The sequence below is a fragment of the Orbicella faveolata genome, unplaced genomic scaffold, assembly GCF_042242905.1.
Source record: "Orbicella faveolata isolate gen_17 unplaced genomic scaffold, um_ofav_v1 contig_47, whole genome shotgun sequence".
In the NCBI taxonomy this organism is placed as follows: Eukaryota; Metazoa; Cnidaria; class Anthozoa; order Scleractinia; family Merulinidae; genus Orbicella; species Orbicella faveolata.
This window is the reverse complement of record NW_028301577.1, coordinates 25,951,706-25,968,025: the sequence shown is the minus strand read 5'-3', so window position 1 is coordinate 25,968,025 and position 16,320 is coordinate 25,951,706. Positions and strand designations below refer to the sequence as shown.

The following is a 16,320-nucleotide window of genomic DNA, read 5'->3' as shown; positions in this document are numbered from 1 at the left end:
CAAGATGCATTTTAAGCCTCTGAAAATAGTCAATTTTGGAACTTACGCGTACTGCTCGTTAAAGCTCGAGATCACACTTCTTCAAAAGACGCCAAAACCCTTTAAACATATGCAGAACTTGCAACAGTGCCACGGGTAAAAAAGTAGAACTGTGATACTCTTATTTAGAGTTATTTGCTTTTCCTAACGTTGGAAAGTGTATAATACAAGTGAGTAGAATTTAGCCAATTTTCATATTTTAATATGAAAATTGGCATCATTACGCATAATTACAGGGGCGTAGCTAGGGGGATCCTGGGGTACCCGTGACCTCCCTTTTGTAAGCCTTTTGTAAGAAAACAACCTACAACAGGTGGCGAAAATGACATGAGAATCTGTTGAGTACCCTCACTTTGACCCAGTGTGACTCCCCCCTCCCCTTGAAAAATCCTGTCACGCCCCTGAATTACTGAGGCAAAACTCGTCTTTCCTATTTTTGCACGTTTCGCAAAAACTATAAACTTTTAGAAAGTGACAATGGTATATTCGAAGGTAGTTCCCTAAAAGTGTTCCTAGAAGTGTTCTTCAGGATGTTCAATTTTCGAGCATGGCCATAGATTCTAGATATTTACAGGTAGTGACTCCAATCTCCATGTCTAACCCGTCCCTTTCCCACCTCTCGCAGACCTCTCCATTCACCAGCCAAAGAAAAATCGAAAGGGACACTCCAATTCTTTCAATGCCCGACCTCGAAAAGGCTTCGAATACAGGTCATCGCTCCCGGCCCTTTTGCCTAACCGGCTCAGTTTTTTGCAGGGTAGTCACTTCGAGCAACTCTTTTTTCTCTTAACTTTCTCGTCCTCGCGCCCGGGAAAAGTACTCTGTAAATCTTGAGGTGGGGGTGTGCCTCTGGACACTGAAACCCTTACCGCATGCATGCTAGACTGTGATCACCTTGATTTTGTGAGACTACTAGGCACCAAAAATAACTATCCTAGTACCCCAGACTAGCTATTTTTCATGCGCAGAAACTTCATTACTATCGTAGTCCAACATACCTTAGGTAAAAAAAAAAACAAACAAACAGAGACAATATGTTACAAAATCACTTCCAAGTTTCAATTTTTAGTAGAAACCGCGAGTAAAGAGCCTTGTTCTAGACTAAATTATTCATACACTGGCCATGCACTTTCCCGGTAAATTACACCTTATTCTAGACCAAAACTGTCAGATTTCTATGACCTATCCCAGATTAAACTGCCTGAAAACCAGACCCTCCACAGCAGCACATACCAATATAGCTTATATATGGGAGAACTCTCCGGGGCTCCTCGAGCTCGGGGCCATTTTCCTCATACGTGTTCTCGAACTTTCTTTCATCGAACCGGGTACTGACCGCAGTGTTGTGTTTTTGTGGTTCCTGAAACGCGAGCAGATGGGATTCCTCTGGCATGTGGGCGAGATGACGTAATTTTTCAAAACAATAATCTTTATTGACCCTTACTTGGGATGATTACAGGAGAAGTAATGTATACATTACCGGTTAATTAAAGAAAATAGCAAAGAAAGTAACTCCGTGACTCTTTTCCGGACTGTGGTTGAAAAACAATGCGTATCTGTAACCACACCTGATTGAACATAGCACGCGAGTTGTCGGACATTCCTCGGCGCGTTAGAACTTCGCCCGGGCGGAAGCCGACCTGTCAACGAGCTAAGCCGATATCCACAACGCATGACTGATTCCTTCAACGCTGACCAAAAATATGCGGGCATTATTTTTTCTTGTGAATCAAAAAAAGAGTTAAGACGAAAGAGGAAGTCGAGATTCATGCTTCGATTTGTCCCAAGCAGGCAAGGTTGCTTAGTTTTTAGCACCTTTATGGCTTGAAATATGTCTTCAAGGATGAAGCTACGTCCATCGACAGAAATTTGTGCCGACTGTAGCGCGCCCGGTGAGTGTGATGCGCTCGATCTCACTGAATAATTAAGCCCGCGAATTGCGCTCACTTCGAATTAATTCTTTATTATGTTACCCGCGGATCTTTTAGAAAAATCTTATACCGTGGATTAAAGACTGATCGTAACTCTGCTCTTTAAACAGGACCAGAATGGGCTTCTGTAAATCGTGGTGTTTTAATTTGCGACGAATGTTGTAGCGTTCACCGGAGTTTGGGTCGACATATTTCTCAAGTGAAACACCTGAGGCATTCTTCATGGAGTCCGACCTTACAAGCGGTTTGTACACATGGAAATTTATTATACTCCTTTTAAAAACTGTTTCACCTTTTCTTGTATAATTTCTTGGAAAATTCCTAAATTTTGAAGAGGAAATCTTAGGTTGGCTAAGAAATGTACCGATGCATCGAATGGGCTCGAGCTCTTCAAAAGTTGATTCGTGACTTCCGATGTAAAAAAGACATTTGGTAATGAATTTATGATAGTTTGCCAGCGTTTATTTTGAAGAGAATTGCGGTTTATTTGTTTCACGTGATGATGTTAGTCCTGTTATATTTTGGAAGTTACTGATTCTCGTGATAAAATCTTTGTTAAACCATGTTTGTTGCATGTGTCTGTTTTAAGACTTCATGAGAAAACGAATCCTTCGTCAAATAAACAAATTATATACCTTATAAGTCTATGTTTGGAGTTGGAACTTTATTCATGGACTGCCCTTGCCATATCCTTCGACTTCCATGTTTGGTTGGCTTATATATATTATTATTATGATCCTCAATCTTCATACCCAGAGCCAAATATTTGATAGACTTGTGTATTACGAGAAGCTTAGAGTATGTCAAACTTTTTAAAAGAGGAATAAATGTTTTCTTATGTATCGCTTGAAAGATTTTACTGATTGTAATGCTGAATACGTTTTTAATTTACAAGTGTCTTATTTTAAAAAGAAAATCATTTTTGTATCGACAACGTAGATCCACATAGAGTCCATTTGCTAAATACAGGGAGAAAGCGACCGCAGGTGATAAATAAATCCTCTTCCAAAACGTAATAACATGATCCGTGAATTTATTCATTTTCATTTAGTTTTGCCTTCTTTAATTAATATGAACAGAAACTGACAAGGTTGAAGATTACATTTTTAATTAAAACATAAAGGGATTCTCTCAGATTGTCTCGAAAAGGTGTTTTTACGATGATTTTTATTTCCTTTGAACTACGTAATGCATTACCTCTGTTATTCATATTCTAAAGCCTTTTATTGTAACCTGTGTCAGTGATATCAAATTAAATCACAGCCCACTTTTTTTTCTAAATGAATTTCCGTCATATTTTAAAAATAATAATTTTTGACTACAAGTAAAATAATGAAATGTCAAAATTCCAAATTTTATATAGTAATATAATTTTATTTTCTAAGCAGCTTATACCCAAGTCAGTGAATATGATTATCAAAATTATTGCCTTAGTTCATTGCATTCATTTTTTTCTGAAAAAAAAAAAGGAAATTTGCAAGGTTTTGCTTTTGAAATTAATGTAGAACAAATCAATTGATACAATTTTTTTATGTATTTTTTTTCCAGATGGTGCGACAGCTTGTAACAAATGGGGCAAATTCAATATGGGAACATTCACTTCTGGACCCAAATCAAATGAAAAGTGGATTAAGGAAACCTAACCAAAAAGACCATGTTCAGTGAGTAGACAGCTTGTGTTAGGGACCAGGGGGCCAGGGGCGGGGAGGTGGGGGGGGGGGGGGGGGCTGGAGTAAGTGGGAGAGGATAGGAGGACTATGGGGGAATGGAGGGGATTTTTGATATATGTAAAGTTTTCAGTGAAATAGCTGAAACATGGCTCCTTTTAGACTTTGCTTGCAGGATGAGTCTATTTATCAAAGGGAGGGTTGAGAGAATGTGGAAAAAATAAAGAAGATCTCATGTATTCCTCTGAATCCTAATAATCCTTTGTTTAGACAATAAAATTATCCACATTGAGTGGTTGGAGAAAATGTCCATACTATCCCCTCCTAGAGTCACTGGAAAATCTAAGATGGAGTGGGGGCAGGTCTAAGACAGAAATTTGCAAGAGGTGTTCAATTCCTTGGAAGCATGGTTAATGTGAAGCCTGTCAAAGCATGTTTTGATGTTTATCTACAAGTACTTGTTTTGAAATAACTAGAGCTTCTATCCATGGATCAAGTCATCAAAGACTGGGATTTATGCTGCAAGACAAAACTTATTTATGGACATTTCATGGTACCACATAGTCATTACATATTCAAGCTGTGTATGTGACAAAAGAATAACAGAACAAAAAATCGAAATAGTTTTCACAGGATACTCCCGCTCTACATACAGTAAGTGCGCTATCTAGTACCCTAAGAAATACATAAAGGCCAGTGTGAGAAAAAATAGTTTTTTTAATATAATGCTGCCTCTCCTCATTGCAGTCCAACAAAATCAACATTTATTAAAGCCAAGTACCAGAGGCTTGCATTTGTTCCCCGTCTTCCCTGTAAGGACGATGATACTATCACTGTTTCTGACCTCAGTCAGGTAACATACTAAGTGAGATGAGTAAAAATAATAATTATTAACAAATGAATCACTTAATTTATTAAAAAGTGTCAAAGTCAAATTTTATGATCCTGGCCATTTGAAAGAATATGTAAAAGAATAATTATTTTTCCGTCTGTAAAAATATCCTGAGTAAGTGGTTGCTTTGTGTAAGGTAAGTAAGAATTAACCTGACTGAGCTTGATCAGCCATTTGTTGTTGTCTGTTCTATATCTTAATTAAATCCACGTATGCCAACTGTAAATAAGGCATGTCTGTAGTTTGTCTTGGACTATCATTCTAAACTGTCATGGTAAATACAGATTATGAATACTTGCTACTGCTCTTTTTGCAGCAACTTCACTCAAGTGTAAGAACTGGAAATCTAGAGACATGTTTGAGGCTACTCTCTCTAGGTGCACGTGCAAACTACTTTCATCCAGTAAGTACCTGGAGGAGAGAAGGGAGGGATGAGGAAGGAGAGAGGGTGGAGTAATATAATTAGCTAAAAAAAAGTTACATTACTGGCGACAAATTTCAGACATTATATTTTGGACCTTTAATTTTTGACACTTTTTATCTCATTTCAGGCAAATTTTGGACAAAAATTTCAACTTGTAGAACAGAAATGTACCTTAAGTAAATTTGCGCCAACAAGGCACAAATCAGACTGAAACAATATCGCGACAGATACACTGATGAGAAAATGAGACAAATTTTATCATGTCAAATCTGTTACGTATCTCAAGTAGTGTCTCAAGTAGAGTTCTGTCCATAAAGTAAACTAAAAGTTTTGGAGCTGCTTAAAAATTTTATTCTGTACTGTAAATATTTTGGATACTTAAAACTGTGGATGCTTTAAAATTTCGAAAAGTTATGTTTCAGATACTTTTTGCCTTCGAAATTAAAATAGTCGGCAATTTTTTGTTAGTAATGTATACAGAAAAAGGCTCCTGGTTACTTTATGGTATGTTCTGAAGTCAGCACAAGTTTTTAAGCCAGCAGGATTCGAATAACTGGGTCAACAACCTTTACTTCAACTTACATGTCCTTGTTTCCGCAGGATAGAAGTAACACCCCACTTCATGTTGCCGCTAATGCTGGACAAGCTCTTCAAGTTGAACTCCTTATTGTGCATGGTGCTGATCCCACTAAACCAGATATTAATGGAAAGACACCAGTAGACTATGCTCTGTAAGTGTTGCACACCTTGGTCAAGGATAGTAAAAAATGTGAACATTCAATTAAATACATGTAATTGGCTTTCACAGGTGTGCAAAATAATATACTGTCTTGTAATTTCGTGATAGTTTTGTACCAACAGTGCGTACATTGGTAAATTTACTGATGCACTAGGTTACAGTCTGGGGAAATATTCCCTGGACTTGCATGTTCTCACTCAATTTAATTAATTCATGCTAATCAGCTTGTGACGGTGATGATTCCTCATGAAGCAAAGTTGGAGGTGGAAATGTAAAACGCTTTTTTCAAAATGTAATTTTCTTTAGAAAGGTTTGATTAGTCTCAATTTGTCTGATAAGATAAATTTACAGTGCATTTCTTTAAATTTATTTTATGACCATTTGCTGCTTGTTTGCTTTGCAGGGAAGCTGGCTTCCCCAATATTGCACAACGACTCATTGAAGTTCAGTTTGAACTTACAGACAGACTCACATATTATCTGTGTGGTAGAAGACCTGGTAATCAGCCGTTTATTTCTGTTTAAATAAATTTAATGGTCAAACTGCTTATGTAGGGCTGTCATTTAATAAGGGCCATAACCTGTAGCACCTGTTACTGCTGAGCATGCTTGATGAGCTCTTGATGTTATGGGTGAACTTGCCTGTAGCTGATACAATATTAATTTGTGAACCCATAAAGTAACGAATTTGTCGCAGATGTGGAAATCACGTGAATCGAAACTTTACGACAGCCCTGGATTATGGCTCACACACACATTGAGAAAAAAAAATATGGTAATACCTGTCAGTAGCTATTTTTGTAAAGTAACAAGAGCCAATGAACAGATATATTTTTTTTGTACTTTCAGATCATCAAAATGGTGTGCACTATCTCATACCAACCATGGCAGATAGGTATTGCTCTTTTCCATATCCCACTGAGTTCCAGTAATAATTATTATGGCATTCCTCTTCTGAAAATTTGAACTTAAATTGTCAGTTTGGATATAGTGCAAGATCAAAAGTTACACTAAATCTTGATTTACTTTTTATAAAATAATGAACTGTGTGTCACAGGGCTCAAGACTTACAACTGGCTAATGGCATGTCAGATTTAACTGGCTAAGACAATTTTAACAAGCCAGAATTTCAACTACAGTAGTCAGGTTTCTATTGGATTTTACTTAGTCTGGGGTTGTGCCTCGCATGGGTTACATGTCTAGCATGCAGCTGTAAGTGAACCAGTAAGTGAATTTATTCTTACTGTTTTACTTCAAATCTCTTAACAGCCGTTTGGATTTATCTGATGATGCTAACAAAGCGAAATTGAAACTACAAGCTGTAAGTTGTTGTCAGTTTATAATCATTGCACCTAACTTAAACTTGATTGCAGCAGTTCTTTCTTTGCATTGTTCCCTGTGTCTTGACAATGTATCAATTTATGTTGTAGTTGGTTATTGTTTGTTCCTCAACAGTTGAGCCACCATTTGTTTGAAGAGCTGGCTTCTGACGTGTATGATGAAGTAGATAGAAGAGAGTGTGATGCAGGTATTGCTTTCAATTATTACTCCTGGTATAACATCACTTATTTAACTACTGGTTAAATCTGGTAGGCTATTACCCCTGTTACATCACTTATTTTAATAGTGGTTAAAGCTGGTAGGGCTGCCTCTTACCTTGGTTACACTGTGCATAAGTATATTACTGTATTCATTTGTTCCACTAAATTTTTATTTCTATTTTTGGGTGAAGAGAGAACAGCTTGATACATGCTGACATAACCAAAACTGGGCTAGTCTCTCTCTCACTGTGTATCACTTTGCACAAACATCACATGGCTTGGACATATGAAATTTCTCTTCTCATGTTGAAAAATATTTCACTTGTTCACTGCGCTCACTTGTGAAATATTTTTTAACACTCAAAGAAAAGTTTTGTGTCTTCGCATGGCCCTCTAATATCCTTTATTTCTGTACATTCATCATCAGTTTGGCTGGCTACTCAGAATCACAGTGCTCTTGTTAGTGATACCACAACAGTACCATTCCTACCTGTGAATCCATCATTCTCTTCAACAAGAAATCAGGTGAGCTGCAAACAGTAAAATGAAGACATTTTTGTAATTACAATTATTATTGCTATCATATTGCATAACAATGTTGTTGAAAGTTTACAGAAGCTGAGTATGAAGCTCTATATTTCATGGTTTGTTTTACAGGGAAGACAGAAGTTGGCACTATTTAATGCCAAGGAATTTGCAACATTAATCATTGATATATTGAATGATGCAAGACGACGGGAACAGGACTCTAATCCTGACCTCACACAAGGTACTTATAGGTGTCACAAAAACATTTTATTATTTAGCCATTGTGTCTTTTGAAACTCTTTTTTTAGTTCAATGGTAACATTTAGTAAATATTTTGAGCAGTATTCAATGTATTTCTAAAGGTCATCCCAAAATTTGTGAGCATTCTTCCAACTTTTGGAAAATTATATGCAATGCTTCCAACATGGCTGTCGTTAAGTTATGATTTACCAGTCATCTTGACCTTCACATGCACCTGTAACAAACTTGTTATCTTGAGGGTGAATTAAATCAACAAAGGCAATTTCACCTGTAACATTGAGGGCCTATCACACTCAGCTGTTACAGGTGTTATGGGTTACAGCCCTTAATCACAGCCCTTTCCAATACCTTTTGCAGTGTGCTAATTTGCTATCTTATATTTTCCTGAAACACGTTTTAGCCCCCTAATTCCTGGTAACTCTTTTTATCACATTTGCTGTAAACATTTGCTCATCTCCCAAAACAGCATTGATATTATTAAAGTATAAATTCGCACTACCTGTATTGAGAAACTTAGTTTTGGTATATTATTGACTCTTCTCTTTCTTGCCATGTTTATCTTGGCCAGGTTTTGTTGAGTCGCATATTTTTCCGATCGAAGAAGATGCTTACGATCATGAGTATGATGAAGTACCTTCAGATGAGGAGGCAGTTGATAAAGAGTCCACTCCAGAGGTGAGGAAACTGTCTGGGGTCATATCATTATTTCTATCACATCATTAAGTACATCATGGAGGGGCGGTGGCGTCATGTTTGGTGCACTCACCTTCAGATCGAGCGGTCCAGGCTTGAGCCCTGGCCAGGGTCATTGTGTTGTGTTCTTGGGCAAGACACTTAACTCCCATGGTGCCTCTGTCCACCCAGGTGTGTACATGGGTACTGGCAAACTTAATGTTGAGGGATAACCCTGTGTTGGACTAGCATTCTATCCAAGCCGCTTCACTCTGGTTCTCTCAGTTGTAGAGCTTGATTCAAGTCCTCAGTTAAAGTCCTCAGTTAAAGTGTTTTTAATTACTAATGTTGATATCATAATGGTTTGTTTTATCTTGTTACAAAATGTCACATTCTTGTGATTTCAGAACCCATCAGAAATGACTACAAAAGTGCAGATTGAAAAGGTGAACACTTCAAATGTTCCTTTGTTTCAAGACTTTAACAGCAACACTGTAGGCAGTCTGTGTAAATACTGCTGCTACCATATTTGCTACATTTAGGCTTCATCTGCTAGAATGGTTTGTGTGCAGGCTAACAGACAGCAGTGATACTGAGAGATCTTCATGGAGACAGGGTTATGCTAACGAGTTCTAATGACCAGTTTTAGTTTAGAGCGATTTCCACTAGAGCGTCATTTGAAGGTTTTGCAATAGTACAGCTACATTTATTTACTTCAAATTTTGATTGGTTCACTGTATTGTCTGTGTCCTTTGTGATTGGCTAGAGTGTTTACTTTGGTTTCGTTGTTTTTTGTTTTGTTTTTTTTTAACTCATTGAAAACCGCTCCAATATGCATTTATTGCTGTCTACAGGGAACAACTACAAGCTTCCTGGCAGAAGACTCTGTGCCTATTGAGCGTTATGTAGCAGTTGAGAGTGCTTTATCCACAGCTAATGTAAGTAGACAAGTGTACTTAAAGTTGACAACATAATCGGTGAAACTGTGTCAGAAGAATGTACTAATAAAATTAAGGTCAAATGCGTAGTCTGAAGTTATGAGAAAGAGAGAGTTCTATTTCTAGATTGCAGTTGTAGCTGATCAATTAAAGTCAGTGTAATTAGTTTCAATCTCTATTGGAACAGCTGGACCGTACAGGTTTGATGATAATACAATATTCAGACCCCTGTTGATTTGTACAAGTTTACCTTGCCTTAACATGGGGATTCTCGTGGAGGCCCCATTAGGGGCTCTGAGCGTCCCGCATCTCGTTAGTGTTTGGCCTAAATATTCTGCATCCCGTTGATTCCAATTGCAAGAATTAACGATTTTCCTCATTCTAAATCCCGTTTTATATGATGAAAATATCCCACATCCCATTAATTTCCCCCTAAAAATATCCTGCAACCCGTTAATTTTATACTTAAATATCCCGTACGCCGAAAACCCCTTATAGCGGTGTAAGACATTTGCAGGTCGCAGAATGCAGACTTTTTAACTCATCGTATTCTCAAGTATTGCCATTTCCATTACCGAGAGCTAACCGTAAAAAGGCTAACCTGAACGCTATTCAGGCAAATCTGAGCGATATTCAGGCTAACCAGAACGCTATTTTGGCCTAATGTCTGCAGTCTGCTGTCTGCAAATGTCATACACCGCCCTCATAGCGCCTCCACACGCGTTGACTTTTTTGAACTTGGTTAATTCACGTTAACACTCGCATAAGGACAAGGCAAATGTGAATAAGAAGCCGAATTACTTGACGCACCAGTGTGCATGTACTTTGCAAATGAATTAACTGAAATGTGCGGCAAAACAGATAATTAAATTTGATTACTAATCGTAAAAAAAAAACCTTGCCAATGGGTAGAACTTTTATTTCAAATCGTTGCTTTTTTCAGGCTCGTGTTCAGCAGCTCCTACAAGTGAACGCAAACCAAAGCCATGAAATTCAAAACCTTCAGGCAACGGTGAGGAGTTCTGACTTTATAACTGAAGAACAACAACTAGCTTTATTTGTATGATCACAAATACATACACTGTTACAAAAGCTTTTGTAAACTCTAAAACAAAACAGTAATGATATATCGTGAATATATAATAAGGTTATGATATAGCAATCAAGTTACATCGGGTTGATTTGAAAGAAGGATATTGCGTAGATCAAAGCAAGATGAAATGAATTTTGCTGATTGAACTAAAGCATGCAACAATTCGGTAGAGGGGTCTTGTTGAGCATAGGGAAAGACAGAAGGGTGGGTTGACGAAGCACCAAAACCGTTCTGACATGACTTGTGTACTTTTGGGGGCACTTGGCGCCGCATGCTAAAAAAAATTGAATGGGTATTTCTGCAATCAAATGTCTGGTTTCTTTTTTATGTTGATGTTGTTTTTTTTTTTTTCCTTTTTTTTTTTTTTTCGCCTTACACTGCTTTCATTGTACGCTTCCGCTGCCCTTCAATGCCTCCGATGCCTGTTTCTACTAACAAAGTCGTTTCTGTTGTTGTCAGGTTCACAAGTTAGAAGGTGAAAACAAAGCCTTAAGAAGTCAGTTAGGAATTCTTAATGGCAGCGACGATAACGTATTTTCTCCTCCGGTGAGTAACATTAACTTGTTTGCGGCAATGTGAAGGAGACTTCACGAATGTAAACAAATCTTGCAACCTGCCATTTCCCCGCCGTTTAACAATTCTTTCTGGTGCCGTTTGCGCCATTTTTAAACAGCAGTCTATATCAAAATAAATAATGGTATTCAGTTTGGTTTTGCTTCGCTTAGCCTCTGTTTTGTTTGTTAGCTTGTTAAAAACCGTCATAGATGCCTAATCCAATCAGAGAAAACATGCGTTATCTCAACCAATCAGTACTAATTGGCTTTCGCGCGTCTTCTCCAGCTTGATTCTTGCTACTTGTTTTTCCCGCGCTTAAAGCAGCTTGCGCGCTTCGAGCTCTTGTGACAGAATGACGTTATGTCTTGAATTTTAACGGCAATTTTAAACCGCTTCGTCTTTGCTTTGAACGCGCGGGTGGGACGGGGCGTGGGGTTGCCGAAGGAAGGTTTAGAATTTTTTCACAGTTAACATGTTTTCGTTATCTCAGGCATATCCGGACGCGAGTGATGAGGATGATCTTGTGGAGATCGAAGACATTGAGCCATACGCTGCCCCAGGTTCTATCCTAAATCGCCCAACTCAACCCACCACCCCGGGGCAGACTCGCACGGGAGATGTGAGTAGAACTAAATCCGTCAATCCTTATGACAATGTGACTGACTCTCCAGACGAACCTGACGAGGAACGCAGATATCTGAACGTTGAGGAGATGAGAGAACACGAAAGAATGAGCTCTTGTGAGTATTTTCTTCTTGTCACGGTGTAAGAAAGATATTAATTTGTTAATAATTAATTCTGAGAAGCACAATCGAACTTCTGTCTGTAGGTGCCCCCCCCCCCCCCCCCGCCCCGCCCTAAGCGGACACTTAGTCACGGTCCTTGGCTATATTCAAGCAGTCCATTTTTAACCTCCTTAAGCGAACACCTCCAAAATGGCCGCTTTTTCTGGTCATTAGGGGGTGGTTGCTTTGCGGTTTTATCAATAATTTTAGAACTACATTTCCGTGTTGTAGCAAGACAAAATAAGTAGTTATTTCCCGATCTGTGGACGTAGTACGTATTGCCGCAAATAAAAACTCAACATGTTGACAGGGAACAAAAGCAACAAAGAATTTCCTGTATTGCAGTCCATGTAACAATTAGATTGTTGGCTCTCGATGTCTACCGCGTGATGCGCCCTCGTCAATTTTTACGCTGAAAAATCGAAAACGAATAATCTAATTGTTTTAGTATGAATCTACTAGTCGCTCAACACTTCATCTGAATCGACTTCACAGATACCTCGAAAATGCGGAGAAGCGGCCGCCAGTTTTTTAACAAGCGCATGATATGCTTCTGCTACAACAGAATAGATAGTGAGTAGCATAGCCAATCAGAGAACGGCATTCGTGATAGAACGCTAGTAGATTTAAACTAAAATGGTTTTAACTTCTTGAGTTGACTGACTTGATAAATGGCAACTTTAAATATCGTTGGTCTACATAAAATCATTTTTTTGGTGTTCTTGTTCTAGCCGATAGTCCATTCGATGAACAGCTTGACAGGGAGGCGGAGAAACTAATACATGCCGTTGATGATCTAGTTCACGAAGCCACTAAAGACGCCAGACAGCAGCCGTCACAAGAAGATGTGGTGCGGTGTACCGAACAGATCACCAAAAAAATTCAAGAGCTGTTACTGTCAGCACAGGCTGGAAGACACAGCTGGTAAGCAGCTCAATTCTCCCTAGACGTTTTCTCACATCTTCTGTTGTTTAATTTAGGAGAATGTGGTCTAACAATTAGTTGCTTCCTTAAAATGTTTCGGTATCAAACTCTCAAAGTTTGCCTTTTTGAATTTTCCATAAAATGGTTCAGAGAATTTAGTCATTCTCAAAGTCATTCTTGCTTTTGAAACCAAACTGACCTTTATTGCGTGAAATCCCGTTTAAGTACAATGAATTCAGCATGGCTTTAAAAGAAAAACACTTAAGGTATCTTCTCTAGGTTTACTGTAAGTGTTACAGTTGAAATACTGTTCATAAATTAATAAATAAATAAATAAATGAAGTGTATTAAGTGTGTATCGATATTCCTCCGATAACTAATTTCACGCTACATCTGTAGACTGCTACACAACATATTCGTGTTAGATATTTGTTGGTACAACTCGAATGCAGTGTACTTGAACCATCTTAAATTTAGTTCACGTGACTATGCTCTTTTTTTCAGTTTCATTCCCTGTTCAAGTAATATTTTCACTGCTGTTAACGACATGGCAAGTTTATTTCCGGAGGTAAGATTTTAACTTTGCTCATTTGGGTTGCTGGAAACCGCTGGCTTAGTCTTTTCACTGACTGCACTCAGTGACCGTACTTATTGTCTTATACGTCATTGTTTTACAGGACCCGGATGTGGACAGCATGCGTGTGTCACTCCAGCTGATGAAGAGTAGCGCCGCCAGACTACAAGTGGAGTGTAAGAGTGCTGTGTTGCCTGGCAACACTGTAGACATGGCATTTCTCACTCAGCAGGTCATTCAATGTGCTTATGACATCGCTAAAGCTGCTAAGCAACTGGTGACGACGTTTTCAGTTGATTAGAATATCTCTGACTAACCACTGAATGCAGCGTGGGGTCCGTAGATAGAAAAATCTAGCATTCCCTTTCATTCTCAAAATCAACACTGAATAGGCCGCAAGTCAATTTACCGCAAAGAACCGCCTTCTATGGTTTCAGAAATAGCTCCGTTTAAAACTAGTATTCGTTTGCTTTCGTTTAAATTGTGACATTTCATCCACATACTTAAAAGTTAGAACAACGTTGTACAGCATAATAAACAGTACCACGTGAAAGTACTGCTCAGTAGCTTTCATTTGAATGGCCACACACTAGAGTTTCATCCACAAATTTAGAAGTTAGAACTACTTTAAACAGCACCTCATGAAAGCACTGCACAATAGTTTGCATTTGAATAGTCACTCTAGGGTTTCCTCTAAATACTTGAAACCGTTGATGAGGTTTGACTTTGCGAATGAAAGGGTAAAAGATACTAGGGTTAACATCGTGAAATAAATTATGAATATTATGGAAATTATCTTCGAAGTAAGTAAGCATCTTACAGAGCTAAGATCAACAGATACTACGTCTTAAGGCTACGTGTAGAGAAATCTTTTGCGTATTTTAAACATTGCAGAACCTCTCGTTAAATATTTTTAAACTTCAGTGTAAGCAAAAAAAATATGATCTTATCTCTGCAATTGCTTTCTTTCGCTTCGGAGGAAGAAATCAGATTTCTAGTATTTGTTCACTAGATAAAGTGTTTTAAAATTATATAATGCTAACTAGCTGGATTATGATACGAAGTGATTCTCCGTTTTAGACGGAACTTACATATTTGTCTGTCTCGCGTTTCTCTCTCTCGCGCGCGTCATCTTCGTGGGGGAGAGACATGCGAGGGCGTGCGCGAAACATTGGGAGTAAAATCAGCTGTTCTCTTGTCCAATCGCTAAAAGAATGCGTGGTGATTTCGTCGTAATTGCCTGAGCTCTTGTGTATTTGGCATGGTTTTCTCGGCAGCCACTTCGAGAGAATCTCGAAGCAATGAAACAGATTTTCTGACTTCTAAGTCTACTGTGGTGTCCTCTCAAGAGAAGTGTCCGCTTATGAGAGGTTGTAACCGTACTGTTTGTATGTAACTGGGAAGGGTATCCGTTAGCGAAGCTTCGAGCTTGCTTCTAAGCATGCGTTATAGGGTGGAACAAACGGTAGTTTATTTGTTGTAAGCAAAACGTTTGAGAAAAGCCTTAACATAACGCAAGCGAGGCTTGATAAAAACTGAATAGCAACAATTTTTTTTTTTTTTTTTTTTTTCACACACAAACAGCTAGACTGTAAAATGAAGCGTGTAAAAGAGGAAAATTTTCATCTGATAGCCTTTTCAGTTGCTCGGGTAAAACGTGGGCGTTTCTGTCTAGCCAAATCAGAGTGAACGAAACATGTAAAGAAAACATTTTTCATGGCTAGATGAAACTCAGATGCACTATCGAAGGAACAACTGCTGTCGACTAATTCTGACCAATCAAAATACAGCACGAGTACTTCATAAAGAACACGTCATAAAGAATCGTCACTAAGTAACCATGCTGGCGAGAGGCGCGTTAAGTAGATAATATAATAGACCTTTTTCATTTGGGCGGTTTCTTGCCGCATGTCAGACCATGTGATGATACTCTTGAGAATTCTTCCTTTCAAATTTTCAAATAGTCACGTGCATATGAATAAATATATTTTAGACGGATAAAAGGACAATTCTGTAGAGAATATCACGTGGTCTGTAATGAGAAAACAAACCGCCCAAGCCAAAAAGGTCTATTGGAGCAACACTTTTTCAAAGAAATGTGCCCTATTTTTTTTTTTTTTTTTTTTTTTTTTTTTTTTTTTTTTTTTTTTTTTACAATCGAATAGATTATTGATATACTCATAAACATGTACCATATTATACAAATTATATTATTAATCATACATAATCCCAAATAATTGACCGTAATTCACATATATCGATGTAAAAATAACGACGATTCTTACAAAATAAGCTTAATTGTTGAAAAACTTGTTGTTTCAGGCTCTGGTCTTTGAATTCCTAATCCTACAATGCCTATAAAGTGATCTTCAAATAGCAGTGATGAAATAAAATCGACAAAAAGAGAACGCTCTCCCTCACTTCTAGTGTAGCTCCTTGTGTCTTAAGTATTAGCGGAATGTGTGTTTACAATGTTTACCTTGAAAACATCAATGATCATCGAAGTTATACACACACTTTAGCAGTTGTGAAATTAAAGCCTGAAGAAAATTCAGGTTTGAACGGGATCTGAACTCATGACCTCTGCGATACCGGTGCAGTGCTCTACCAACTGAGTTATCAAGCCAACTGGGAGCTGGCCGTGTTGTGAGTTCGTAATTACCGTAGAATGTAAAGAATGCAAGTGAATATATGACAGATCATATATTTCAACTGTGGAGAAAGATATGAAGACATGATTGATCATCGCAGTTATATG

At 38.1% G+C, this 16,320-nt stretch overlaps 1 protein-coding gene across 1 annotated transcript; it reads left to right on the top strand.

Annotated features, from left to right (window-relative positions):
* Window positions 1-1,747: 1,747 nt before the first annotated feature.
* On the top strand, window positions 1,748-15,982 carry LOC110061744 (ARF GTPase-activating protein GIT2-like). Its single transcript, XM_020768589.2, has 21 exons — window positions 1,748-1,931; window positions 2,081-2,214; window positions 3,519-3,631; window positions 4,385-4,490; window positions 4,846-4,932; window positions 5,554-5,684; window positions 6,096-6,190; window positions 6,541-6,586; window positions 6,961-7,012; window positions 7,147-7,219; window positions 7,660-7,757; window positions 7,890-8,001; window positions 8,590-8,696; window positions 9,101-9,139; window positions 9,548-9,631; window positions 10,575-10,643; window positions 11,184-11,270; window positions 11,770-12,019; window positions 12,796-12,988; window positions 13,493-13,556; window positions 13,666-15,982. Exons 1-21 carry the CDS (start codon window positions 1,871-1,873, stop codon window positions 13,861-13,863), a joined length of 2,199 nt encoding a protein of 732 aa, XP_020624248.2. The 5' UTR covers window positions 1,748-1,870; the 3' UTR covers window positions 13,864-15,982.
* Window positions 15,983-16,320: the final 338 nt, after the last annotated feature.